Raw genomic sequence first — 27,288 nt, forward strand, 5'->3', positions numbered from 1 at the left:
CAAGCACCTCAGGGTGCTGGAACCCCTTTTATGGCTCAGGGCTGTTTGCTCAGGAACATTTAACAGAGGAACTGGGGTTAGATAGGAAGCTGGATGTTTTAGGACTGGCTAGAAGGGGTTAACCAGAGTGATTTAATTATTGAATGATTAATGAAGTCCAAAAGGCAAATTCAAGTGACCAGAAAAAAAATTCTCTTTCAGCTAATTTAACATTTTGCCATAATTGAACACAGACTGCCTCAAACCACAGCTGTGCTGGGCTGTATCCAGGGAGGGACACCCTCTGTCCCCCCATGACTCTCTGCCAGACAACAGGGTAGGCCTTGTCATCATACCATCCCCCAACTTTCACCTTAGAAGACACACAGTCCCAGGAAGGGCGGGGGAGGGGGACACATGGACAGCTGCGTCCGGTTTGCAGTCTCAGTGTAGCAGTCAGCGCTCGTTCAGACAGGTTTTAAAGGACACAATGCCAATGCATGTCATAACTCATCCTCGCTAGGCCCTGGTAGAGAGAACCTGGCTGAGTCTCCATGGTCAGCATGGTCTTACCACTGGGCCAGGCGGACAGAGACTGAACTTGAAAGACCCGGAATCCAGACTGGCGCCATGACAGGCTTCAGTGAGGCGCTGCCCTGGCCAGGCCTAAGTTTCAAATTTCCGCTTAGGCAGAGACCTGAGTCAGCCCCGAGCCATGTCCAGGCATGCCCAAGACTTGTCCCTTCTGCCTCTCTGCCCCAGCCAATCAAAAGAAGACAAGTACAGTTACTATTGAAACCAACCAATCATGTAACTGCCCCCTACTTCTTTTGTTCAAATCCCTATAAAAATACTGCCTTCCTGCTACGCGGGGGCGCTTGTCTGAGCTTAAGCCCGAAATAAAGCTCCTTGCCTTTGCATGCGTGTTTGGTTCTCCTTGGTGGTCCCTGGGGGCGCTGAGAACTGGGCATAACAAACTGAACTGGATATAAGATGCCGTTGGTCCCCACAGATCTAGTTACAGAAGTATTCTGTGGAGTGTTTGAATGACGAGCTCGTCTTACACGCACAGCAAGTTACATATCTTTAGATTATTATTCTCATAACTTCATTTAAAAATGTATTGTTCAGTGGGGCCGGAGAGACGGCTTAGCAGTTAAGGTATTTGCCTACAAGGTCTAAGGACCCAGATTCAATTCCCCAGAACACCCATATAAGCCAGATGCACAAAGTGGTGCATGCATCTGGGGTTTGTTTGCAGTGACTAGAGGCCCTGACATGCCCATTCTCTCTCTCTGTCTCCCTTTCTTTCTCTCACTCGCTAATAAATAAAGTAGTTAATTGAATATTTTAAAAATTTATTATTTGGGGACTTACAAAATGAGCTATAGTTTTTTTAATTTTAAATTTTTACTTAAATATTTTTATTTATTTATTTACTTGACAAAGAGAAAGAGGGATAAAGGGGGAGAGAGAACGGGTGTGCAGAGCTCCAGCCACTGCAAACGAACTCCAGACACATGTGCCCCTTGTGCATCTGACTTATGTGGGTCCTGGGGAATTGAACCTGGGTCCTTTGGCTTTGCAGACAAATGCCTTAACTGCTAAGCTATTCCTCCAGCCCCAGGACTATAGTTTTTTTTTTTTTTTTCTTTTTAAACAACTGTATTTTTGCATGTGTGTGTGTGTGTGTGTGTGTGTGTGTGTGCGCGCGCGCGCGTGCCTGCATGCATGCATAAGTTCATCACAGCCTCTTGCCTCTGAAAATGAATGCCAGACACTTGCATCAATTTGTGCATCTGTCTTATATGGGTGGCTGGGGAATTGAACCCAGGCCTGCAGGCTTTGCAAGCAAGCACCTTTAACCATTGAGACATCTTCCCAGCCCCCTGAGCTATATTTCCAAGCTAAAATGTCAGGGCACACATCCACATCTCCACATGCCAAGTAGGGGACAAATAGCCTTTTATGTAAAGCAGCCAACCGTGGTGCAGAGCTGAGCATCAGCATTTCATTACTCTTTAAAAGAAATACTTATTTATTTATTTGCAGGGAGGGAGGAAGAGAGAGAGAGAATGAACACATCAGGGCCTCTCTCTGTTGCCATCAAACTCGATTCATGTGCTACTTCAAGGGTCTGGCTTTCTGTGGGCGCTAGGAAACAGAACCTAGGCCTTTTAAGTGAGCACTTTTAACCACTGGACCCTCTCACCACAGCTCTCCTCTTTCTTTTCTTGCTGACTGCAGACTCAATGCGCCCAGCTGCCTCATATACCAGCTGCCTCCCCCACCATGCTGGGCTGCACCCTCAAACTAGGAGCCAAAAACAAGTCCTTCCTCTTGTAGCTGTAGGCCCCTGTGTCCTAGGGCCATGTTGGACATTTGGTGTGTAAGGCCCAAGGTCCTAAGCTGTGGAGATAGTTGAGCCATAAGGTCCCATGTCTTAGAGCCATGGCCAGTTGGAGATGGAGGGACCTTTGCAATCAACTGTCAGCTCTTGCTTGAGAAATGGGCGGGGGGGGGAGGGGGATGCAACTATCTAAGATGTGTGTGTTCTACACTTTGAAGAGAAACGCAGGGAGGAAAAAAAAAAAAGGAGAAATCAGAACTGGCAGTTTCTAGCTGAACCGCGTTAATTAATCAGGCTGTGTCTTCTGACCTGAACACACTGTGGCACCTTCAGCTTTCAAAATCTCATGGCTTTTGCTGGGATAACAAAACTTCTGGATTTTTTTTTTCTTTTTTCTGTTTTTCTTATTAGATCTATAAAATTCCATGTCCATGTTTCTGCCCTGGCACAGTTTGCAGGAAGGCGAAGTTCACGGTATCTTGGATGAAGCACGAATAAGTGGATGGATGGATGGATGGATGGGCGAATGGATGAATAAACTCAGGTGGGTGGCACAGGTGGTAACTAGGAACGCAATAGCGTAAACCCAGCTGCACGCTGAGTTTGTCGGTGAGCTTACCCAGGAAGGTGTTCCCTGGCACAACACTTCTACAGAGACTCTTGGGCCATCATGTCCCCCTGCCTCTCATCCCCTGATGGCTGATGGCATGGCCAGCGCCGTGGCCTGGGGCAATCTCTCTCAGCCTCAGCCTGCACCCCCAGCCCCCTCGATCCCTACCCTGTGGTTTCTTTCCTCCGGGTCCAAAACACTTCACTGACCACTCAAATGTCAATTACGGTAACGCCATACACATCAAATTCAAAGACAATTTGAGGGTGACGGCAGATGCCTCCATGGTCTGGCCTCAGCCCCGTTTTCAGAGGTGTCCACTGTACTTCCACACAGAAGCATAATGGCATGGCATGGCCACACTCCCCCAGCTCCCAGAGCTGCCACCTTGTGGCTTCTTGACTGCCAAACTTCACATCGCTGCCTCCCCCCACCACCCCCCAGAGGCCACGATTGGATACCATGTTGTCCTTGAGCCCTTCCTACATGTGCCAACGAGAAGCCATTCCTTTCTCCATTGCTATAGAACTTTCTAGATGCCCCACATGAAGATCATTGCCCTGGGTTGGAGAGATGGCTCAGCAGTTAAGGCACTTGCATGCAAAGCCTAACAACTAGGGTTTGATCCCCCAGTTACCCTCGTAAAGCCAGATGCACAAATTGGCACAAGCCTCTGTAGTTCATTTGCAGTGGCTGGAGGTCCTGGCCTACCCATTCTCCCTGTCTCTCTCCTCTCGATCTCTCTCTGCATGCAAATAGATAAATAAAAATATTTTTAAAACATATTTATAGGGCTGGAGAGATGGCTTAGCAGTTAAGGTAGTTGCCTGCAAAGCCTAAGGAGTTTGATTCTGAGGACCCACATAAGCCAGATGCGCAAGGTGGCACACGCATCTGGAGTTCTTTGCAGTGGCTGGAAGCCCTGGCATACACATTCTTTCTACCTCCTTCTCCTTTTCTTTCTCTCAAATAAATAAAATATTTTTTAAATTTGTAAAAAAAAAATTCATTTTCTTTCCTACCTTTATTAGGTGGTTGCATGTCTGTCTTTCCCTGGAATTTGCCACTTTCTACACAAGAGGGAATGGTCTTTATTTAACAGTTTTTCACTCATTTATATGGTCGTTTCTGTCATTTACACATGCAATGCTTACAGATCAATTTATGTGACAGGTTCTGTGCCAGGAACTGAAGATACTGTGACTGGCCAAACAAAATCCTTGCTCTCCTGGGTCTTATGGTTTAATATTGCTATAGGCATTTCCTTAACTGCTTCTGGATAAAAAAGCATTCAATCAAATCTTTGTATATCTCAAAGTATGCAAAACATGTCTGAGATTAAATAGACACTCACAAAGTTTTATTGTTGTTGTTATTGTTTTTAAGTAAGGGTTATTTTTATTGTTGTTTCAGAGGCCGTCTCTTCCTCTGTACCTTAATCTGGTCTTGGACTCAAAATCCTCCTGCCTTGGCCTCCCAACTGCTGGGGTTACAGGCACACACCTGTAACTGTACCTGGCCTAACAAAAACAATTTTACTGCTACACCTCTAGTAATGTGTAGAGTTGAAAATTCTAGGGCACAATTCTCTTTGACTTTCCAATGAATAATACACACATCTAGATCTTTCACTTAAAGAAACTCCTAACACATAGAACAATCCCATCACCCTTCAGACAACAAGGAAATGGGATGGAATTGGAGAGAACAGCTAACCTGGTCTCCGAGAACTGTACCACTCAGATCTTATCTCTCCACACAGTAAGGAGCACCCCTGGCCCCCCAGTATTCTGCGATGGGAACAGAATGGCAGGTCTGGGCTTCCCCAGCTGACAACCTAGGGGATAAGCAACTGTGGTAGTTTTAATGTACTTCCCCCCACCCTCCATGGACTCAGGTGTTAAAATTGAACTTGTAACTGGGATCTCCAGCTGTCTGGCTGGAGAAGGTGACCCTTCGGGGGTCGGATCCTGGAGTCTAGCCCTAAGGTGTCCCTGGGGAGTAGATCCTGGAGTCCAGCCCTAAGGTGTCACTGGGGGTGGATCTGAGTTCCAGCCAAAGGTGCAGAGAGCAGGGTTGAGCCATGGTGGATGCATGCTTGCTGCTTTTTGGTGTGGCTGGTGGCCTTTGCCCTCTCTGCTTGGATTTATGAATGGGAGTGAGGCTCTTCCACCATAGATGGAAATCCTCCTGGATCTGTAAATTTGAAATAAGCCCATTCTTCCCATTATCTGCTGGGTTTGAATGATTATCCCAGCACCGGAAAGCTGCCTATGACTAGGCGATTCCAACTTCCGACTTCTCATCGTTGCTACAAGGAAGCACAGAGCATTGTAAAGAGTAACAGAGTGGCCAAGGAGGTGACCTGGCTTCTAATCAGAGAGCTGGGGAGACCTCTCTCAAGACGTGGTCTCTGGACAGAGCCCAGGGCCATGCAGAAGCAGAGCATGGGAAGGCCCAGCATGGGGCATGCCACCTCGCCAGGCAGCTCGTGGCAGGTGCTGAGGTGGAAGGAGCCCAGTGTGGTGGGGAACTACCCAGAAGGCCAAGGCGGTTGCAGGGAGCGAGCCTGGCATGGCTGTCACATGATGCACCAAAGTCGCCTTACAAAATGGGTGAGGGTACCATCTTCATTAGGAATGAGGGGACATGCTGCAGGCTTTGAGAGTAAGGGTAAAGAGCTCAGTTTACATTCAGGCAGCTCCTCCCTCCCTTAGTCGGTCACCTCTGACTAAGGGTAAACACTTGGCAATGATCGAGGGGGGGACCTGAACTGGAGTACAGTGCTGGACATGCCAACATGAGGACCTGAGTTTAGATCCCAAAACCCCCATGTGATTTATATGGATTACCAACTTGACGTGGCCTAGGATCACCTAGACAATGAGCCTCTGGTCTTGCCTGTGAAGGATTATCTTGACTGGGTTAACTGTCAGGAAGTGAGCTTCTTGCCATGTCTGTGCAGGGCTATCTAGATCAAGCTGGCCTCTGACCATACATGTCAGGGATGGTCTTCATTAGGTTAACTGAGGCAGAGAGACAACATTAACTGCATTGATCAGGTTAACAAGTGACTGAGTTGGGAGGACCACTTCAATTGCATTGATTAGGTTAACTGAGGTGGGAATACCACCTTAACTGCATTGACTAGGTTAACAGGTGACTGAGTTGGGAATGCTACCTCAACTGCATTGATTAGGTTAACTGAGGTGGGAAGACCGCCTTAACTGCATTGATTAGGTTAACAGGTGACTGAGTTGGGAGGACCACTTCAATTGCATTGACTAGGTTAACTGAGGCGGGAAGACTGCCTTAACTGCATTGATTAGGTTAGCTGAGGTGAGAAGACCGCCTTAACTGCATTGATTAGGTTAGCTGAGGTGGGAAGACTGCCTTAACTGCACTGACTAGGTTAACAGGTGACTGAGGCAGCATCATTCTGTGTCCTGGGGCCCTGCACGGTATAAAGGAGAGGGCCGACTAAGCAGCAGCATTCATCGCTCTGCTTCCTCGCTATGGGTGAATGTGACCAGCTCCCTCAAGTTCCTTCCGTCACACATTCCCCACCATGAGGGACTGTAACCTGGCACTGTATGCTGAAATTAACTGCTTCTTCCCTTAAACTGAATTCCGTCTGGTATTTTGTCCCAGCACAAGGAAGGCAACTACTAGATGACACCAAAGCCAGGTACAGGTGTGGTAGTGTGCCTCTAACCCTGGCACTGGGGAGGTGGAGACAGTAGAATCTCTGGGACTTGGTGGTTGGCTATTCTGGCTCAATCAGGGAGCTTCAGGTTCGGGAAGAAGCCCTGTCTCAAAAAAACAAGGTGAAGGGGTGGAAAGATGGCTTAGCGGTTCAGGTGCATGCCTGTGAAGCCTAAGGACCCGGGTTTGATTCTCCAGGTCCCACGTAAGCCAGATGTACATGGTGGCAATTGCATCTGGAGTTCTTTTACAGTGGCTAGAGGCCCTGGCATGCCCATTTTCTCTCCCTCTCTCTCTCTCTGTCTCTAATACATAAATAAATGAAAATAAAATCTTTTAAAAAATAAATAAGGTGAAGGGCAATGGAGTAAGACACATGACATTGACCTCTGGCCTCCACATGTATAAGCACACACATGTAGCTGCATGCACGTGCACACCTAGACATACACAGCACGCGGGGTGGAAGGAAGAGCGAGTGAGCAGCGTGGCTGGGCTGGCTGGGGAGAAACCAGCAGTGCTCGGGAGCTACAGACATCAGGGCTTGGCTTTGCTGCCGATGTGGAAGGGTGCTGCTGATTCAAGGTGTGTGAGATGGCAGGGAAGAGAGGAGCGAATGAAATCACGATGGGTCCAGCTGAGAGGTGCGGGGCCTGAGTCCACAGGAACCTTCTGTTAGGCGAGACCGTGCTCAGAACAAAGGGCCTGACATGACGGTCATGTCTTCCAGAAACCCGTCACCCACATTCCTGAGCATGATTGAGGACCAGCAGTTTCAAGTCTCCCCTGTCAGTCAATGGCTGGTCCCCCTCCCTAGTTGGAACCTTATAAGGAGGCCTCTGCTCCCTCCCATCCTTGAAATAGGTACTTTCCTCAGTCTGTCCCTGGTTCCCAACTAGCGCATCATCTCCCCCGCCCCCACCCTCTTTAAAAGGCCTCCATCTTAGGCCCCAGATGCTACTTCTCTGGCCTCACATCTTGGGACCAGCGAACCTCGCCCAAGAGCCATGCCAATAAACCTGAACTAGCTTTACTGATCTGGTCTGATCTGGTTTCTCACATCAGTCAAGCCTTTTGCCTTCCACTGGCCTACCCCATGCATCGACAGCCGTGCAAAGAGTACACCTCAACAAAATGACAACCTACCGCCTTACAGCCACAAACTAAGATCAAGTCTCACACAGGAATGGCTTGTCTGGACTTACCTACGTAACAGGACAGTAGGTACGTCTCCATGGTGTGATGTGTTTGCCCATGTATGCACACACAGGCCTCTGTGCTCACATATGCACAGGCATATATTATTCTCATTAAGAGAGCTGTGATTCAAACCGAATCAATGAGAATGTCTCAGTGATGTTGCAGACACATGTCCCTCAGACACGTCACAGACAGTGCACCTGCAGGCGGACTCAGAAGTGCACCAGCAAACAGGGTCTGCATCTGCTTTCAGGGAGCCCCCAACTGCAAACACACGCACATCCGATTTCAGTCTCTAATCCAAAATTCGCAGAATACTTTGATTCTGTTATTTTGAAATCTAGAAAATTGATGGCTAGCTCAGAACCCATGAAATGCAGTATGCTGCAAGAGATACTAATATCATCAGCCCTTCTCTAACTTTACTCCTCACAATAGGACACGGTATCATGAACTATGTCACCAGGGCATGGACAACAGTTAATTAAACTATTTCTTGGCTATAGAATTCAAGAAAGTTAATGGCTGAGTAGAAAAAAAAAAGAATTTTCTATTTTACACACTGCTCTTTAAGTTAATATCTCACTAGCCCAAAGTGACTCTTCCCTACTTGACTTCAAAACCAATTTTACATGGTCACTTTCCACTTAAAGACTGCAAAGGGAGGCTGGGGAGCTGGCTGGAGAGATGGCTCAGTGGGTAAAATGCTTGCCACTCAAGCATGAGGACTAGAGTTCAGATCCCCAATATCCACAAAAATGGCTGGAGGCCATGCATTTGCCTGTAATACCAGCATTTGAGAGGCAGAGGCAGGGAGTCCCTGGGACAAGCTGGCTAGCTAGACTGACTGGCCAAACTGATGAGCTAAGGGCTCAAATGAGAGTCCCTTCCTCAGTAAAATAAAGAGGGGAGCAACTGAGGAAGACACATGATGTCACCTCTGGACTCCACATGCACACACTTGCATGCACACCACACACACACATACACACACACACACATACACAGAGGCATGCACAAAAACACTGTAAAGAAATCAGTGTGGCTTTATTCAGAAGGTTAAAGAAAATTTGGTGTGTGGAAATCATGCCAACATGTGACATGGGCTCAAAATGCCACCCTGGAATTAGCTATGACCTGGTTGGGATGGAAATGTACCATCCCACATCTGACCCCACCATCCGTAAGGCAGATTTAGAGCGCCTTCCCGTCTGATGGGCTGGAATGAGGTGTGAGCCTCCCTCTGTGATTTCACCACTGGCACTTTGACCAGTTCACAATTAACACACCTGCTTTACACCCAATGACGGAAATTCCTCCTTTCAAGTCCTGACCACAATGGGGACACTCTGAACAAAGTCCTCATGGTGGTACCTCACTTCCGGTGATAAGGAATAAACCTCAGCTGCTATCATCATTGTCCTCTTCCCAACTTTCATGGTGGCCAAACACAGCTGGTACACATCGTGGTTACTGGAGCATCCCCATGGGAGTTATTTTTTACCCTCTTCTATGAGACAAATTACAAGTGAGACTCCTTTCTTCAAAGAAAGCTGAGAGATTTTAATGTGCAATATCTCAGCCACGGGGAGGTGTAAATGTGTGCAGACATTTACTCCCCAAGCTCTGATCAATTCTACGGCCCAACGTTCTGGATAGTATCAACAGGGCCCATGACTGGTAGGTCTGTAGCACAGTTCACACTGAAGAAAAAGTTGGGACAAGTGGCAGCCAGACCAAGCTCCATGCACATTTTCATAGATAAAAGTCAACTTCCCATATTCTAAGTAATTATACTCATTATAACCAGACAGCATCATTGTGCTTGGGAGCTGGGTGGGGGGGAACATGTGTTGGCTTATGAAGAAAAATCCAATCATTGTTAAGTTCCTCAGACTACACGGTAAGCCACAGCAATCTCTGGTCCTATGGTGGAGGCGTTTCAATCCTACCGGCATCCACTGGTGCAATTACATTTGTGTCTCTGAGACAAAGCACATGACCAAAAGCAGCTGATAGGAGGAAGTTCTCATTTTACAATCCTGAGGGAAGCTTCATGATGGCAGGGAAAAGATGGCAGAGCAGAGGCTGGACATCACCTTGCTAACAGCAGGTGAAAAACAAGGTTTGGCAAGGGGGAGCTAGCTACAACACCCCTAAGCCCACCCCAACAACCCACTTCCTCTAGCAAGGCTCCACTTCCCAAATTGCCTCCAGATGAAGCAAGCGTTCAAAACATGTGTGCACACCTTTAATCCCAGCACTTGGGAGGCAGAGGTAGGAGGAGCACCCTGAGCTAGAGGCCACCACGAGACTAGATAGTGCATTCTAGGTCAGCCTGGGCTAGAGCGAAACCCTACCTCGAAAAATAAAACAAGCAAACAAAACGTAGGTTTATGGCAGACAACTGACTCAAACCACCATATCTCCATACTTCTAAGTTGGCTCTTTCTTACACATTCCCCATTTTCTGACATCATAAAGCACTTCATACACATTTTACCCAGACTAAATCCCCCAGACTAAACTACTCAACAAAAGCAAATGCAGCAAACCAACTTAGTACAAGGACCATTACCTTATGCCATGCTATTTAAAAAAAGAAAGAAAGAAAGAAAAAGGAATGGCTCCATCAGGAAGGGACTTACATTTCGAGGACCTGACTTTGATCCTCCGAACTAATGTGAACAAGCCGGATGCAGTGGTGTACAGTTGTAACCCCACCATTGGGAGGTAGAGGGGTGGATCCCTGGGGCTTGCTGGCTGGCCAGTCTAGCCTATGTTGTGAGCTTCAGGATGCAGGGAGAGGTCTTGTTTCAAATAAAGGTGGGTGGGGCCTCAGCAATGTTACTAAGCGTGGTCTTCCAGCTTCCAAACGTATGCTTGCATGTGCACCCACACACACGCCTGCTCATGTGCACCCACACAAGCAGAACTAAATGGTAGGGTACTTTCCATGGGAATAGAAATTTAGAGAACATCCATCCCAGGGCCACCATATACACAGAAGCTTAAGCCAGGCAACACATGACAGTGAAGGGGAGAAGAACACGGAGCTCACCTAGAAAAGTGACTGAGTGGACCTCTGAGTACGGTTTTACTGCACAATAGCTCTCTTCCAGCACATTCCACATTGAATGTTGCCAAGTAATTAATGCTTTCCAACTAGGCTTGCCTTGTTTCGGAGGCCTCTCCACTCCAGCCTCTGCTAGAGATCAGGTTATATAAATACACCCTCTCCCAGGCAACAAAGAGAATCACAAAGCTTTGAGAACAGAAATCCAGGGCCACTGCAGACCAGACCTCCATTGGCCACAGAGCTCCAGGCACAAGGCACAGACCAGGAAAAATGCATTCTGAACATTTAGCACACAGGACTAGTCACATTATAATTTAATCATCTGATCAAACACAGATTAGCATAATCACTTGGGGGGGGGGGAATGGCTGATGGGACCCAGGAGCACCTCCAGTATCTGTGTCCTTAATGACAGGAGGGGAAACACAGATTTGATTACAAGAAAGGAAAGAAGACAAAAGTAAATAAAGGGTGATGGGTGCAAGCTAATGACTCTCGTAGCTCAGAAATTACAGCTGAGATTTGATTCTGAGCATTTCCCTTCCCCTCTGCCCAGGACCATTCCAGAACCCATTGTCAAAGCACAAAACTGGGACCTACAGATGTAGCTCAATGAGCAGAGTGCTTGCCAAGCATGCAGGATGCCCTGGGTCTGATCTCCAGGACCAAATAAACCAGGCATGGTGGTGAGTGCCTGTCATTCCAGCACTTCAGAGGTGGAGGCTGGGGGGTCAGAAGTTCAAAGCCATTCTCAGCTACACAGTGAGTTCAAGACCATCCTGAGCTACATGAGACCAAGAAAGAAAGAGAGAGAGGGAGGGAGGGAGGAAGGGAGGGAGGGAGGGAGAGAGGGAGAGAGGGAGGGAGGGAGAAAAAGAAAAAAGGAAGGAAGGAAGGAAGGAAGGAAGGAAGGAAGGAAGGAAGGAAGGAAGGAAGGAGAAGGGAGGATGGGAAGAAGGAAAAAAGGAATAAGGGAAGGAAGGATAGAAGGAAGAAAAGTAGGGAAGGAAAGGAAGGGGGAAGGGAAGGGAAGGGAAGGGAAGGGAAGGGAAGGGAAGGGAAGGGAAGGGAAGGGAAGGGAAGGGAAGGGAAGGAGAAAGAGATGGAGGTAGAGAAGATGGGATGAAGGGAAGGGAGGAAGAACCAAACACAGCAATCATTACACACAGCAACAAGGTTCAGAAGCAAGTAGTTCAGAGGTCTCAATGGTGGCCCCTCTAGCATGATGGACAGGATCATGCTTTGTCATATAGCTATCAGAATATTGAGTCGCGTCCCTGGTTTCCAGCCGCCCCCCCCACACCAAGAGCAACTCCCCCACCAACCAGACCTGCGACAACCACAAATGTCCAGATATCACCCCATGTCCAATATGATTGCAAAATCGCCGTCAGACAAGGATCTCGGATTTCACTTTAAAAAATCATAGAAACAACAGAATTTGTCAGGAGCATACTTGTCATAAAAATAGCCAAGTCGTGAAAATGATGGCTGTGGTCATTTTTATTCATACCTGCCATAAGTCAAGTTGCCCAAAATAACAGTTGCCTGGTTCCCGGAAGTCTACTTTAACCCTTAAGGCTCTTTTTAGAGCTTCAGGCTTACCCTAAAATAACCTGTGCTATGCACTTCAGAAAAAAAAAAAAAAAACACATTAAATCCACACCTACCCCCTCGAAGAGGAAGACATAGCAGTCTCCCTGGAAAATCCACGTCAGGCACTCACCACAGGAGGATGGGTCATCATGAGACCATGGACCCTCCAGAGGCCTCCAGAATCCTGAGGGAAATGTTACTCTCCCCCTATATTTTTCTCAGTGTGTGAGGAAGCTCTGTGTGCTTTCTCCCCTTGTCTAAGGAGGGAGAGAGGAAAGAGGAAAGGATACAGAAGCTGAATGCAGCCCCATTCCTATCTTGCAACTAGCTCTCCCCTCCATCACCTCTATCACAAACTGCCACTATGGTGCTTGGTGTGTAATGGGACCTGCCAATATTCATTCATGCTGGGAGGTGTTGGAAACCCCGGGGGAAAACCACTCACCCCATTAGATTCATCAAAGAATGGAACAGCCATTTTGTATGAGTTACGGCTATTTGTTCCAACAAGAAATCTTAGTCCTACAGTGTTTTATTTTTATTGTGTCTCAAGAAAGTGGCTCGCTATTTATAATTACTCATGGGTCTACTGCAGATTATTAAAGCAGGTGATGGAAATATTTATGCCCTTGCTGTCGAGGAGAGATGAGAATGGTTGACCTACTGTTCTACCAACTTCAAAAGAGAACGGAGTATGCCTCCCAATCCGAGAAGACCCGGGAGCTATTTTAAACTGGTGTCTTCTTGCACAAATTCCCTCAGCAGAACTTGTGCCTCCTTAATGTAAAGCTCTCCCTTTTAAAAATCATTTTTAAAGATGCCTGCAAAGGTGAGGAAAGCTATCCTTGCACAGAAAGAAGCGTCGCCCCTAACTCGTGTAGCGATGAGTAAGCAGAAAAGCATGCCCATGGCCTGCGCAGGCTTTGTACCCACCACCTCTGAAGCCACGGTTCCCAACAGCCGCTCTGAAAGGTACCTCTCCGCAGTGAATCACAATGAAGTTGCCAGCGGATTAGAGCGTCAAACTCTCTAAGATGCACAGGGAGAAGGCTATTTTTAATATTATCTAAACGAAGATCTCAGGACAAAAAGATATTTTTAAAGGTGCTGAATTTAGGCCTCCCTCCAACACGTATTCAAGCCTATTTTAGTTCAAAAATCAAGGGCATGGTGTTCTTGAAAAGCTAATTCCACCACTAATCGCTGGCCTCAATTTTATCATATAGGCAGCAAGGTCTATAATGTGTATATGTCTTTATATGTCATTTTCACTTTTTCTGACAACACATACTGTGTATAATAGATGCAGCCAAATCATGGACATTCCCTACAGGAAAGGACCAGACACTGAGAAAACCCACCAGAGAAAATGACCCCAAAGCCTTGCCATGTGACTTTGCAGTGAGCACGTGCCCGGGACACGGAATCCTGGGGTGGCCCTGAAGCAACATCTCCACCGGAAAATAACTCCATCCTTCTGTCTGACCTCCTTGCAGGCCAGCTCATCTTGCAGTGAGGCCACTGTCAATCACTTCCTCGGGGCAATGTGACTGTCTTCAGTTTCCAAGGAGCTTTTCGACCGGTGTCTCCAGGTGCCAATGAAGTAGGAGTCAAGTTTATAAGAAAAGTTTATGTTATCGATAAATCAGAGGATCAAATACATGAAAGCAAGAAGAATGACCCAGATTGAGCAATGAATTGATCAATAGATGATAGCTACATCAGTAGATAAATGAGAATAAGAGTAGATAGATCAACAGATAAGATGAAAGGAAAGAGGTAGATGATAGATTGATAGATAGATAGATAGAAAGATAGATAGATAGATAGATAGATAGATAGATAGATAGATAGATAGATATAGATGATACATGAATAGACATATAGACAGATAGATAGATGGTAGATCAATAGGTATATAAGCTGGTATATACATGATAGATAAACTGACTAATATATAGATAGACAGGTGATGGGTAATTGATAGGTGGTTGACAGGCAGATGATGGGTGAGAGATGACAGACAGACAGAAAGATGCTGACATGCATAGATGAACCATAGCCGCCAGAATAGACACCAAGAGTCACCCTAGAGGAAGTGCATCTCCCTCTGCTTGGAGTCTGTCCTATGGCCAGCCCCTAGCAAGTCTCCTCATATTCCTGTGGTAGTCAGCAAATCCCAAACCTTCGCATACATACCTTCCCTAAGCCGCCGCCCACTATGGAGCTCCCCAGCAACACAGTACGGCACACTTGAAACTTCTCAGTCAATCTAGCTAACGTCTGGTCCCTCTCCCTCAGTCAGAGCATGGCTGTCTCCTTTCCATGTACCTGTTTTTCCAAGAATGATTTGTGAGCTCCGCTGGTCAGAGCATACACAGGCACACACTGATTAGGACAAGTCCTCCTCCTCCATCAGTCACGCCCCAAGTAGCAGCATCAGACCCTCTTCAGGTCAGAAACGGACCAACTATATAGGAAACTATGTAATCTGTATCTTGGGGGACCCCATGGATGGTGGGAAAAGTGGTGTGTTGGTTACTTTATTCATTGTTATGACCAAATACCAGACACAGAACAGCTTAAGGAAGGAAAGGGGTTCTTCTGGCTTACAGTTTGAGGGGATACAGTCCATCATGGTGGGGAAGACACGGCAGCAGAAACAGGCAGCTGGCTGGTCACATTGCATCCGAAGTCATGAAGCAGGAGGTTGGGTCACAAAACCTCAGTGACCCACTTCCTCCAGCAACCCTTTCCAATAGTGACATCAACTTGGGGCCAAGCGTTCAGGAGCAGGTACCTATGAAGTCATTGTGTATCACACCACAACAAATGGCCATGGAAATCACTGGAGGTAGAAACATATGGGAGGTTTTAAAACCATAGCTTCTCCCCCCACCACCACCCCCCACCACGACACACACCAAGCTCCACACTGGAATTTCTTTCCAATAGGAAGCTCAGGCTCAGAGAGTTCTATAGGAAAACATCATGCCTTCTTACCCTTCTCCTTGGTCCATCCCACTTAGACAGAAAGAACTATCATCCAGAGACCGTCCTGAGAGGAGGAGAGTCCCCAAATCACAGCTCAAGTCCACCAATTGGGGTCTCCCTTCCACATCACCACATTCCTCTTGCCCTGACATGGGAACAGAGGTCATATGCAGTGATGGGCCAGACACAAACCTCTTCCTCCAGCCCTATTCTTCCCATCAGCCTTTGCTCCCCTTGTCTCTGAGCACCAGACAGTGCAGAAACCTACAGCACTTTCTAGCCCTCCCGCCTCGGTGACAGGGTAGCAGGAGTGTGTGTGGCAGGGAAGAAGGATGTGGGGTGTCTTGTGACGGTGAACGCCAATGGGATTGCAGCTGGTGACGGGAGATCCCAGAAGGAACCAACTGCTGATCAAAGTTATAGACCCCAAACCAATACCAACATCACCCTTCGGTCAACGTTTTCCTCCCAAGAGTCCTGCGTAAATGCCCAACCTTATCCTAAAACAGTAACAAGTAGAGCTGTTGCTTTTGGTGAGTCCTGACACATTGCTGGGGTAATAAGACGCCCCATGCTTCTGTGGTAATCAAAACTGGCATGCACTTGTGGTGAGCAACCATCCCACATGGGCTGCTATCATGCCAAGGTACCAGACAAACCACCAGCTTGGACTGTCAACTAAAACACCTTGTGGAAGGAGACTCCTGGCCCTTAAGGAGCTTTTCACATCTTATGTACCTCCAGAGAAATATCTGAGCAGCTATCCTCTGTGGGAATTGTGTGGGCAGTGATGGGACTCGGGGGAGGATGGGTAACCATAGTGCTTCTCCATGGAGCTCAGCTGCCTGCTTTGCTCCCGTGGCCAGTTATCAATGAGTATCTTTAGCTCCTTTCATAAGTCTCAAGGCTGATATTATATAACATCGCTATTTCTACTCAGGCACCTACACATCAGTTATTAAAAAGTGCTCTACAGCCATTAAGAAATAAACACAGTAGTTAAGTGAACTGGGATTTGAGGTTTTTGACATCCCAGGAGAACCCAAGACCAAATCATATCACAGTGGCCTGGCTGCAGAGAGGAACAATGAATCTCAAGTTTTTCTCGTAAGGAATATGTTTCCCTGGGGCTGGGGAGATGGCTCAGTGAGTCACAAGCGTGAGGACCTGAGCTCAGTCCCCAGAGCCCACACAAGAGCCAGGCATGGTCACCCAGGGCTGGAGTGGATGTGGACAGAAGGCTCACTGGGGCTTACTGGTCAGCCAGTCTAACCCAAAAGCAGTAAGCTCGAGTCTCTCCCAAGGTTATAAGGCAGAAGAGGAAAAAAGGAGGTTAACGGCCATCCTTATCAGCCTCTGCACACACGCATATGGGATGCACACATCTACACACACAGACACACACGCACACACACACACGCACACAAATAGATATGTTTACTCAAAGGGAGGTCTCCACAATAACACTCATTTCCTTTGTGCAAAAAAGGTGAATGCCCTGGACTGCCACCGGAGGGTGGGTGTCCTCTGGCTTCCACATCAGCCTTTGTCTCATAATAACATGACAGAACTGTCCCCAGTCACCCACAGTCCCTGCAGAGCTCCTGAGAAAAGCCAGCACTTGACTCCATATGACTGGCAGGAGTCAACGGCAGGAGCCTCCCGTCGCACAGACAGCCATCTCAGTGCCTTGCCTTTCCACCCTGGGCCCAACACCAGCTCACACCTGAGCATCATGGTGAACCCGTGGTGATGCAAGAGCCACTTTGGACCCTTGAGCTCATCTGGGCCGTCACCGGAAGTGACGTCACCATGTGATTGTTTTGCAGAAGCTTCTGACAAAAGGTGGTTCAGAGATCCAGACAAAGCTTTGAACTGACTTTCAGAGAATACAACAAAAAGAGATTGTTTAAGTTCCGCACAAAGCCAGGCTAAACGCCCTTTTCTGTTGCTTCATGTTCATAGTAAAAGAGCAGAGGATTACACACGAGTCAAAATCATAAGCCAAGCACGAATCTGTTTCTACTGCCTCTTCAGTATGTCTATTCCATGGTCTGGAGCGAGCGCCTCAGAGCTACCCAGGCTGGGGTCACTCCCGGAAAGATAAAAGGCAGGTGCTCTGCACAGCAGCTGATCATGGGGCAAGTCAGGGCCTGGCTGTGGACCACGCTTCCAGTCCAGAAGGCAACAGAATCCCACATGTGTTCAGCGTCTCTACTGTGGACAGGAAACAAGGCCCATGTGGGGCAGTGAAACCACTGGAAGGAAGATGATTCCATTGCTTTTTCAAAAAAATGTAGCCGGTGGGAGCATGGGGACGGCTGGAGAGATGGCTTAGTGGTTAAGGTGCTTGCCTGCAAAGCAAAAGGACCCAGGTTTGACTCTCTAGGACCCCTGTGAGTCAGATGCACAAGGAGGCACACACATCTGAAGTTCATTTGCAGTAGCTTGAGGCCCTGGCGCACCCATTCTCTTCCTCTCTCTCTCTTTCTACCTTCCTATTTCTGTATTGCTCTCTCTCTCTCTCTCTCTCTCTCAAATAAATAAATAAAAATAAAATGTAGTCAGGCATGTTGGCACACACCTTTAATTCCAGCACTGAGGAGGTGGAGGTAGGAGAATTGCTGTGAGTTCAAGGCCAGCCTGAGACTACATACTGAGTTCCAGGTCCGCTTAGTTAAGACCCTACCTCAAAAAAAAAAAAAAAAAAGTTTTAGGGGGTGGGAAAATGGTACAGGCAATAGGTAAAGTGCTTTCTGTTGAGTGTCTGAGTTCAGTGTCCCATGCCCATGTAAAAGCAGGAAGTCGTGGTAGGTTTCTGTAATCCCAAAGAGATGGAAGGAAGAGCTTCCTGGAAGCTCAAGGACCAACCAGCTATCCTGGAGAATGAGAGAGCCTGCCTTACATGAGGTAAAGACCTACTTCGGAAATCTGTCCTCTCATCTCCATCATCCACACCATGGCATCCCCATGCACACACACAAGGATAGATGATAGACAGAGAGAGAGATAGAGAGAGAGAGAGATGGATGGATGGATGGATGGATGGATGGATGGATGGATGGACGGACTGACGGACAGATAATAAATATACAAACAAATCAGAGGAAGTTTCTTACTTTTAAAAATATTACTGGACTGGAGAGATGGCTTAGCACTTAAGACACTTGCCTGCAAAACCAAAGAACCCAGGTTCAATTCTCCAGGTCCCACATAAGCCAGAGGCACAAGGTAATGCATGTGTCAGGAGTTCGTTTGCAGTAGCTGAAGGCCCTGGTGCCTCCATTCCTCTCCCTCTCTCCTTCCCTCCCTCTCCTTTTCTCTTTCTCTCTCAAACAAATAGAAGTTTTAAAAAATGTTATTTAAAAGTTTACATCCTTCACACTCTTCTTGGCTCAGGGACCACTATGAAAGAAGTGGTGGAAAGAAAGCCAGAGCCAAAGGATGAGGTGAGTGCTTTGGAACGCTGTCTTCCAGACACACAGTGGTCAGTGCATTCGTGAACTCACAGTGGCTGACACTACTTACACAAGACTTGCATGATATGAGGGCAAAAAGAAAAAATAAATAAATGATGGCATTGACATAGAAGAGGGAAAGAAGTGGGTCAGTGGGATTGGGGAGACACAAGAGAATGGTGGGAGAGGATTTGACCAGGGTAATAGATATGGAGGTTGTCAGTAAAGAGTATTTTTAGCTGCTGGAGAGATAGCTCAGTGGTTAAAGACACTTGCTTGCAAAGCCTGAGAGTCAGGTTCAGTTCTCCAGTACCTAGGTAAAGCCAAATACATTGTGTGTCTGGAGTTCATTTGCAGTGATATGAAGCTGTGGTGTGCCCAACCATTCTTTCTTTCTTCCAAAAACAAAATAAGGGGCCTGGAGAGATGGCTTAGTGGTTAAGGCATATGCCTGCGAAGCCTAAGGACCCAGGTTCGATTCTCCAGGACCCATATAAGCTAGACGCACATGATGGCGCATGCATCTGGAGTTTGTTTGCAATGGCTGGAGGCCCTGGCATGTCCATTCTCTCTCTCTCTCTCTTCCTCTCTCTCTTTCTCTCTCTCTCCCTTTCTTTGTCTCAAATAAATAAATAAAATAGATAAATAAAATATTTTAAAAAATAGATAAATATTTTAAAATCAGTTTTTTTTTTTAATTGTACAGCTTTGAGGGATTTGGAGGACAGAGACTATGTTAAGTGAAATAATTCAGGAACAAAAGGGAAAATGCCCATGATCTCACTTCTATATGGAGTGTTAAAAAAAAGGTTCTCACTTCTAGAACAGACATCTTCTTTTCCCCTTGTCCAGTAATGCTCTTATCAATCACACAGCCTGTGGCACCATCATCTGCCCATCAGGTCTGATCAATTAGAGGTACATATGTCACAATTTAAATCTCCAGAATGCAATGACAGGTTAAGGTGGCGGGCCCTTGACTGTCGCCACATCCAACATGAAACCCTTCTGCCAGTATCCAATGCCCTCCAGGCTGGCATGCAGATCCCGCCCTCGGGTAATCTCCAAGGGAGGCGGCCTTATTGCCAAATAGATACGAGTGCATTACTGGAATGAAATGTCCTGGCTGTACCTCCAGGCCACTGTTCAGACCTACTCAGGTCTCTCCAAGCCTGCCCTGAACCTACACCTTGACTGCACTTCTAGAATATTCTTCAGAGACCGACACAATTTTTTCTTTTCTCAGCATTTTCTCAAGGACGGCCTGCTTTATTTCCTCGGTGAAGCGCACCGTGCAAGGAGGACAGGGAAGCCAGCATGCAGAGCAGAGGGGATCCCGTGCGTGTTCAAGTCTTTCTTTCACTATTTCTGCCCCAGCATTTAAAAGCGACTTTCTATAAATAGGACTGCTTGCTCACTCTTAAGTCTTATTCACTGTCTTCTGAGTAAAAAATAACTTAAATAGGGATGTAGGCAAAATTGATTAATCCCTGTCATTCCATCTCCCGTGCCGTACCCTCTTTCTTCTCATCTCATCATATCTATTCTGTCTGATCCATCCCTCTCTATTAAACCGTGACATATATTTACATAATCCAGAGGCACTAAAAAAAAACAATCCAACTGGATGGTGTTTGAAACAAATCATCGGGTTGGCCAGCACAGAGTAATTATAAATCTCCCAAAACTGAAAAGACGATATATAGTGTAAGTCATAAAGTATTTGTTTCTGATATTTAAGTTAAATTGAGATTTTTAGCAATGATTACCACATATCTCTTTCATGTTTCTTTGATGAGGTGCCAACTTTTATATTCAGCTCTGCTGCAAAATAAGATAATGATTAGAAACCCTAAATCCACGGAAGACTTAAGAAAAATAGTGGTGTGGCTTTTTAGTGATGATAAAGGCCTAAGAAACTGAGCTTTTTTTTTTTTTAATTTTAATATCCTGGGTGGCTCTTTGATGAAGAAATGAATTCCCAGGAGCTGCTGGGAAATTCAAATGTCAGTTTGATGTTTCTAGCTGCCGCTCAGAATGTGATGGGCAATAAACATGGTGCAGACACTTCAAACCGTGTCACTTGAGAACAAGGGGTCCGGGGCATTGACGAAATTATGGATTAGGACACTTGACCCACTCCACATGGGAGGCGCACCCACAGAGGTTCTGTGAGGTGGTGTCACCCAGAAGTCCCATCACATGTGCCAAACGTGAATCCTTTTGTAACAGGGAACATGTCCCAGAAACATTTGCAGGACACACATGCCTCTCCAGCCAGAGAGTCTAGGGTTAGGTCACAACAAGGAGGCAGGACTTCCCTCCTCACACATGGCTTTTCCGTGAGAAGTGGAGTCTGCGGGCGGAAAGACAAACCAGGCGCTAAAATGGGCAGAAGAAGCCGGAGAGAGAGAAGAGAGTCTCAGGAGGTGAAGGAAGGCTTGGACACACGCACTCACTTCTCTCTCACACCTGTCCACCTAGGCCACCTTTGCGCTGAGGACACTCACCCTTGGGCCCTCTCTCCAGCTCAGTTTACAGATGTCTGGATAGGGTTGCAATTAGCAAGCTCCATTCACCTCGAGTTACACGCTGTCCTGAAGCCACCCAAGAGAAATCCCAGGCTTTGGGCAAAGGAATAAATGGAGGCTACGCCTGGTGCTCTGGAGCACCCTGAGCAGAATCTGCCCACCCTGCCCTCTGAACCAACATCCGGGGGGCATCAACACCTTCCCCTGGCTGCTTCCTTCCGAACCCTGGCCAGCTTGGAGGGCACATCACCCACCTCCGAATTCACAACAGCACAGCCCCGTGCACGGTAGGGCCGCTGGAACCCTCCACTCCCACCGTCTTGTCTAAACCCATGGGTTTGGCGAGAGAAATGGCAACGCTGAACGCTATCGCATTCTCACAACATTAAATAGCACGGATCCATGGGGTGGAGGAGACAGGCAGAACGAGGGAGCGGAGAAAGCCCCACCCCCAGCCCCCGTGCCCAGCTCTCCGGTTCTGAAGAGTTAAGGCCAGCCTGAGGCCCACAGGTGCTGCCAGCTTTGCCTGGGGGAGGGGAGCGGCTGCAGGTCCCCCCCACCCCCCGGGCCTTGCAGCAGCAGCAGCTGCAGGAGATTGACGGACTGCGCAGGAGGAGAGGGCGTGGGCATCACTCTGTCCCTCCACCCCAGGAGAAGCCGCGACTCCTGGAATGACATTGGAAGGTCAGCCAATCAGGCGCGGAGCTGCCACCTTCGAGATGCACACGCCACCCCGGGACACCCTCGCCAGTCTGCATTAGGGGGTCCTCGCCGAGGACCACCATCATCCCACACCCCCTTTCCCTTCTGCGCGCTTGCTGTGAGCGCGCGCCCCCCACCTCTCCCGCCCCGGTCCTCCAAACAATGACTACAGACTGATCTGATCGTTCATGGCCTGCGGTGGCTCGGACGTGCCGCACGCCGGCTCACACCCCAACCCCACGGCCCGGAGTTCGGGGCGCGGCGAACTTGAGGGAGGCCCGGGAGGAGTCTTCCCCGGAAAGCCTGAGACGTAGGCGCTGAGCAATCCTCCCTCGGAGGCGGCGGCGGGTTGCCGGCTCTGCTTTGCGCAGGAGTCTGGTGAGGTCTGCCGCCCACTAGTGTCCTATGGTGGGGACACAATTGACATGCAGGTAGAAGCACCGCCTCACTTTCCCCCCAAACTGACAGCGCAGCAAGGGACCACCAAAGCCCAGCATGCACCTCACTCAGCACAGAACCCCCCCACACCCTCCGCCAAGAAGATGCCCAGACACAATCACAGGTGGCCTCAGTGGACCATCCACAGGAAATCAAGGAGAATGGGGGTGATAGATCTGAAGACGCCCCCAGGGCATTGCCTAAGCCTACACCCTCCTCGTGTCTTTCTCCACCTTAATTATGCGAGAGCCACATTCCTCATCTCACCTATACAACTCAGCTAATTAAAGAGAAACCTGGACACCATCCATTTTGTACAAGCATCACTGTGAGAAACTCATCGCTTTCCCCTCACCCCCAGCCCCACCCCCCAACATCAATTTCCAGCGTCCTTGTTGCTCAGAGAGCCTTTATTAAATGACCCCTCCCTCCCTGACATCAAGTTTCCATACGCATTGAATTGGCTTGTTAGGAATTGTCACTGTTCCTTCCCCAACCCCAACACATCAGAGATAAGGTAATTTTATCAGCTATATGGAGATCCAGGCCTTAGGGATTTAAATGGGCATTTTTTTTTAGACAAAATTATTTTCACCACCAGCATGCTGTATTGTACAGAGCCTGCCCTGTAATTCACTGATGTTTCCAGGCAGCAAGGAACCTGTAGTGACACCCAAGTGGCAAAGGAGAGAGCCAAGGAGTGGAGGCAGACCGGTTGGCATTTATTAAAGGTCTGCCTGGCATTTTGTTTTCCTATGGAGGGCATCTTGTAGGGGGCATGCAGCTTCAGTTCAGAGGCCTGGGGATTTTAGACAAACCCTGAAATTCTGAGGTAGACTCTCAATCTGCTTCATGAAGATGGGCAGAGAATATTTTTGATTGCCTATGTTCATAGAAATTAAATTTTGAAAAATCACCTTCAGAGGCCTCAAGGAGCATCTGTACTGAGAAGGAAGGTCTGTTTCTATGGTGGGATGAAATATCAAGTGTTCGGTCTTTAATGCCCTTGTCGCGTGTTCTGCTGAGTCTCAAAGGTGCTGCACACCCTCCTGACCTTGATGCCCCCCCTCACTAACATCACCCCACCCCCTCCTCACTGTGGAGCTGGGGGGGGAGGGGCTGAGAGCAAGGCGCAGTGAAGCTCAAAGTCTCATGGCTGAAGAGAAGTCAATGTCAAGGGTGTCTGTGTGCAGAAACAGAGACGTCGGGGTGCAGCAAGAACAGGCTCTATATACGAAATCTACTGGCTCCCCATTCTGCTTCTCTGGAACCCACCTCCGCTCTTAATGAGAATTTTAAATGACGGCGTGCTCAGCGGGGTTAAAATCAAGACAAACGGTGCTGAGACACGATGCAGCGGGTGTGCATGCTGAGAAGGCCCTGAGTGGCGTGTGGGTGTGTGTGCACACGCGTGTGTCTCTGCTCCTTGTGTTCCTGTGAGTATTTTCGGAGCACTGCAGAGCAGGTTGGCCGCTTCTGCATGACCCCACACCTTCTCAGGTGAGGTCATTCACAACCGTTAACCCATGCAGGGACCCATCCCTCGCCTCTGGTGTTCACCCCCAAATACTCTCTGCTATCATGCTTTTATTAAGACATGAGTGAGCACCCTCTTACATCAGCAGGGAAATTGCTGCTTTCCACAGTTAAAAATGAAGCTGTGCTGTACAAAATGCAGACACATGTATGCTTTGATTATCCCCAAAGTATCGAAATGCATAATCATTTACACATGAAAAACTGATCATCACGAGGTATTTTGATGTTGGAGGCCTACCAAGAATCCGTTTGGGTATTAGAAATCATAGGCACTTATCACACATTTGGGTATGTTTCAAGATGAAGGTAGGCCAAAATATGGCAGTTGTAGAGCAAACAAAAAAAATCCTCCATTGTTAAGTGTCATTCAAATAGGTAAGAGCCATTCACTTTCCTATTTTTTAAAATATAGTCTTAGGAACAGGCAGTGGTCCAACCCACTCTTATTTTACTTTGACATGAGTATGTATTTTATGACCCTTTGCATGGTATATCTACAGCATGATTCCTTGGAAACCCCCAAAGCTTCCCCCGCCCCCAGCAAAAGAGCCCAAAGCTCTAGTTAGGCCTCCCTCCCCCGGCCCCCAAGTGCTTGATCCTGAAAGGAAGGGCCATGATCCACAGGACTTTTCTCCTGGTCAGTGCAGTCAGAGCACATACCACATCCATGCAAATGCAAACCTGCCTGTGTGTGTGTGTGTGTGTGTTTAGCAGTCACGGTAATTCTCAAAACTGACATTAAAAGTCCTGCAGGCTTTCACACGTGTGGACACGAGCAACCTAGGCACCCATTTTCCGTGCTGCGGTTTTGTCACTGACTGCATATAATTCTCCCTTCGATTTTAGTTGCAGAATGCTGATTCAAAAGCACATGCACATTTATTGTATCTCTCTGATCAGAGACCGTCATGAAACATTTCACGCTGCCTTGTCATACGTAGCATACACTGAAAAGCTGATACCGCTTGGTTGACAACCAAAAGCCTAGCCTGGCTCGCCATGGCGAGACATCTATCCCTCCACACAGTGGAGGTCTCCCTTCCTCCCTCAGCACAGGCCTGCACTAGGAGTCCAGCTATGTCTCCCTGACAGGTAAGCAGGACACCCAGGCATGCTGGCTGTGGAACACGTTTGTGAACAAGTGTGTCTTTTCTGTGCATTTCTATTAGAACAGCAAGCAGGAAAGCTGTCCTGACACCTCAGTGCCTGTTCCCGAAGCACATCTGTCCCCCAAGGTAAATTCCCATGAGGAGACAGGACAGGCATAATGCCCTCTGGGAAGGAGGGGTGTCTTGTCAGAACTTGTTGCAATGCTTTTTTTCCCCCTGGGAGAAAAATCTCAAAGATGAAAGTTCCCATCACTTCACTTTCGGTGTTATTGCAGAGCAAGGTGCCGTTTCAATGTGAATTTCAAGAGCACCGTCTTCCTTCAGCTCCATCTTTTCTTAGTCATCATTATTTTTTTTTTTTAAAGCTGGGCAACATCTGTGCCTTTTCTTTGGCCTGTAGGCGAGCTGATTCTCTAAGTACTGCCTAGGTAGGCAAAGAAAATGCAGCCAGCGCTTACAGCTTCCCTGTGTATCTTTCAGGAAAAGCTTAAAGCCTCCTCTTGCCTTTCCTGTTTTCTCATAAGGACCAGTCTCCTCTCTCTCTCTCTCTCTTTCTCTCCACCCCCCCCACCCTGTAATGAATTCTGCTTAATGGTTTAATTTTCACTGTCAGCAGGTTATACGTTGCAAGCAGATGTGTGTTCCCAAATTTGAAATGGGAATTCAGGCTGTGGCTCGCAGGCAATGTCAAATGAAGACAGTTCCCTCCGGCTCCCACATGAGAAGAAGCCATTCATACATACGTATGTAAGTTCATATTTGCGTGGCGGCAGGCAGCCTGAGGTGCAGTCACACTTACTAATTGGGTCTGACTCCGTCAAGAGCAGTAGCTTTCTAAAAACCCAGGAAGGACACATCTCGAAATATAATATTGCCTGAGCATGAAGGGGGAGGGAAAACACCATCTATCATGTTCTCTGATTTCACTTTTACAGGTGTGTGTGTGTGTGTGTGTGTGTGTTAATTTGTCAACACTTCAGATGATGTAATGCTTATGTTAGCAGTGCATATTTTTACATGAAACTACTGTGAGGGATGTGTAGTGTGGAGGGTGTGAGAGAGACGCAGAAAGATACATCTCTCCCCCAGCCTTCCTTACTGCTGAGAGAAATCGTGGCAGGATTAAGGCACATGTCTTAAAGGCTGGAGCGGCTCAGCATCTTGAAGGCAACGTTCTGAAGTGACCCCTCCGCCTCCCAGCACCGCGTCCCTCTCCAGGTTCCCATATTCAAAGTGGCTTGGATCTCTCCATCTCCTCTGCCCAGACCCGGCTGGCTCTAGCCCTGGAGTTAGGCTCAGAGCTGGCACTTGCCTAGGTAACACGTCTCTTCTCCCAAGCCATGCACATATTTAAAATAAATAAATAAAATAAAATGCATGAAATTTTAAACACAGGTGGGGAAGACTTCACCCATGTAGCCATCTCCCCCGCCGCAATACCCCAACACCCAGCCACCCAGGTCAATGACAAGAAATGAAAAAAATTTTTAAAAAAATTAAAAAAAAAATCCATCACAAACCGAAAGGCTCACCATTCGCGAAGCTCTGGAACAAGGAGAGAGCCAGTATCCACATGCCCCTGCTGCTGCCCGGCCTCCCGCGAGCCAGCGAGCGAGCGACGCGCCGGCCTCGCCCCCCGCGCTGCGCTGCGCTCCGCCCGGCCCGGCTCGGATCTCCGCTCGCCACCTGCCCGGGGGCCGCCGCCTCCGCCGCCCCTGCCGCCTCCTCTGCCCGGGGCACGCGGCGCGGCCGGGCTGGTCCGGAGCTCGGGCTCGGGCTCGGCGCTGGCTCGGCGCGCTGCGCTCCCGCACACCTGCTCCCGGGCGCCGCGGCCACGGCCCAGGTGCGCCGTCCGCTCAGCGGGCCGCCGGCAGGTCGGCAGGTGCAGCAGGGAGCCGCCGCGGCGGCCGTGAGCTCATCCCGGGCGGCCCGATGCGCAGCCTCCAGCGGCCTCCGGTGCGCGCCAGCCCTCACCCTCCGCAGCCAGGCAGCAGGCGG

General features: G+C 48.2%; 1 protein-coding gene across 2 annotated transcripts in view; it reads right to left on the bottom strand.

The window, feature by feature from the left end:
- The window catches only part of Dscam (DS cell adhesion molecule), a 679,085-nt gene extending 652,185 nt beyond the window's left edge, over positions 1–26,900 (bottom strand). For both annotated transcript variants that reach the window (XM_004654491.2, XM_045151367.1), the window contains exon 1: positions 26,823–26,900. In XM_004654491.2, the coding sequence (XP_004654548.1) occupies positions 26,823–26,865 (43 nt within the window). In that variant the 5' untranslated portion in view covers positions 26,866–26,900. The remainder of the gene's footprint in view (positions 1–26,822) is intronic.
- Between the last annotated feature and the right edge of the window lie 388 nt (positions 26,901–27,288).

The sequence above is a fragment of the Jaculus jaculus genome, chromosome 5, assembly GCF_020740685.1.
Source record: "Jaculus jaculus isolate mJacJac1 chromosome 5, mJacJac1.mat.Y.cur, whole genome shotgun sequence".
NCBI lineage: Eukaryota > Metazoa > Chordata > Mammalia > Rodentia > Dipodidae > Jaculus > Jaculus jaculus.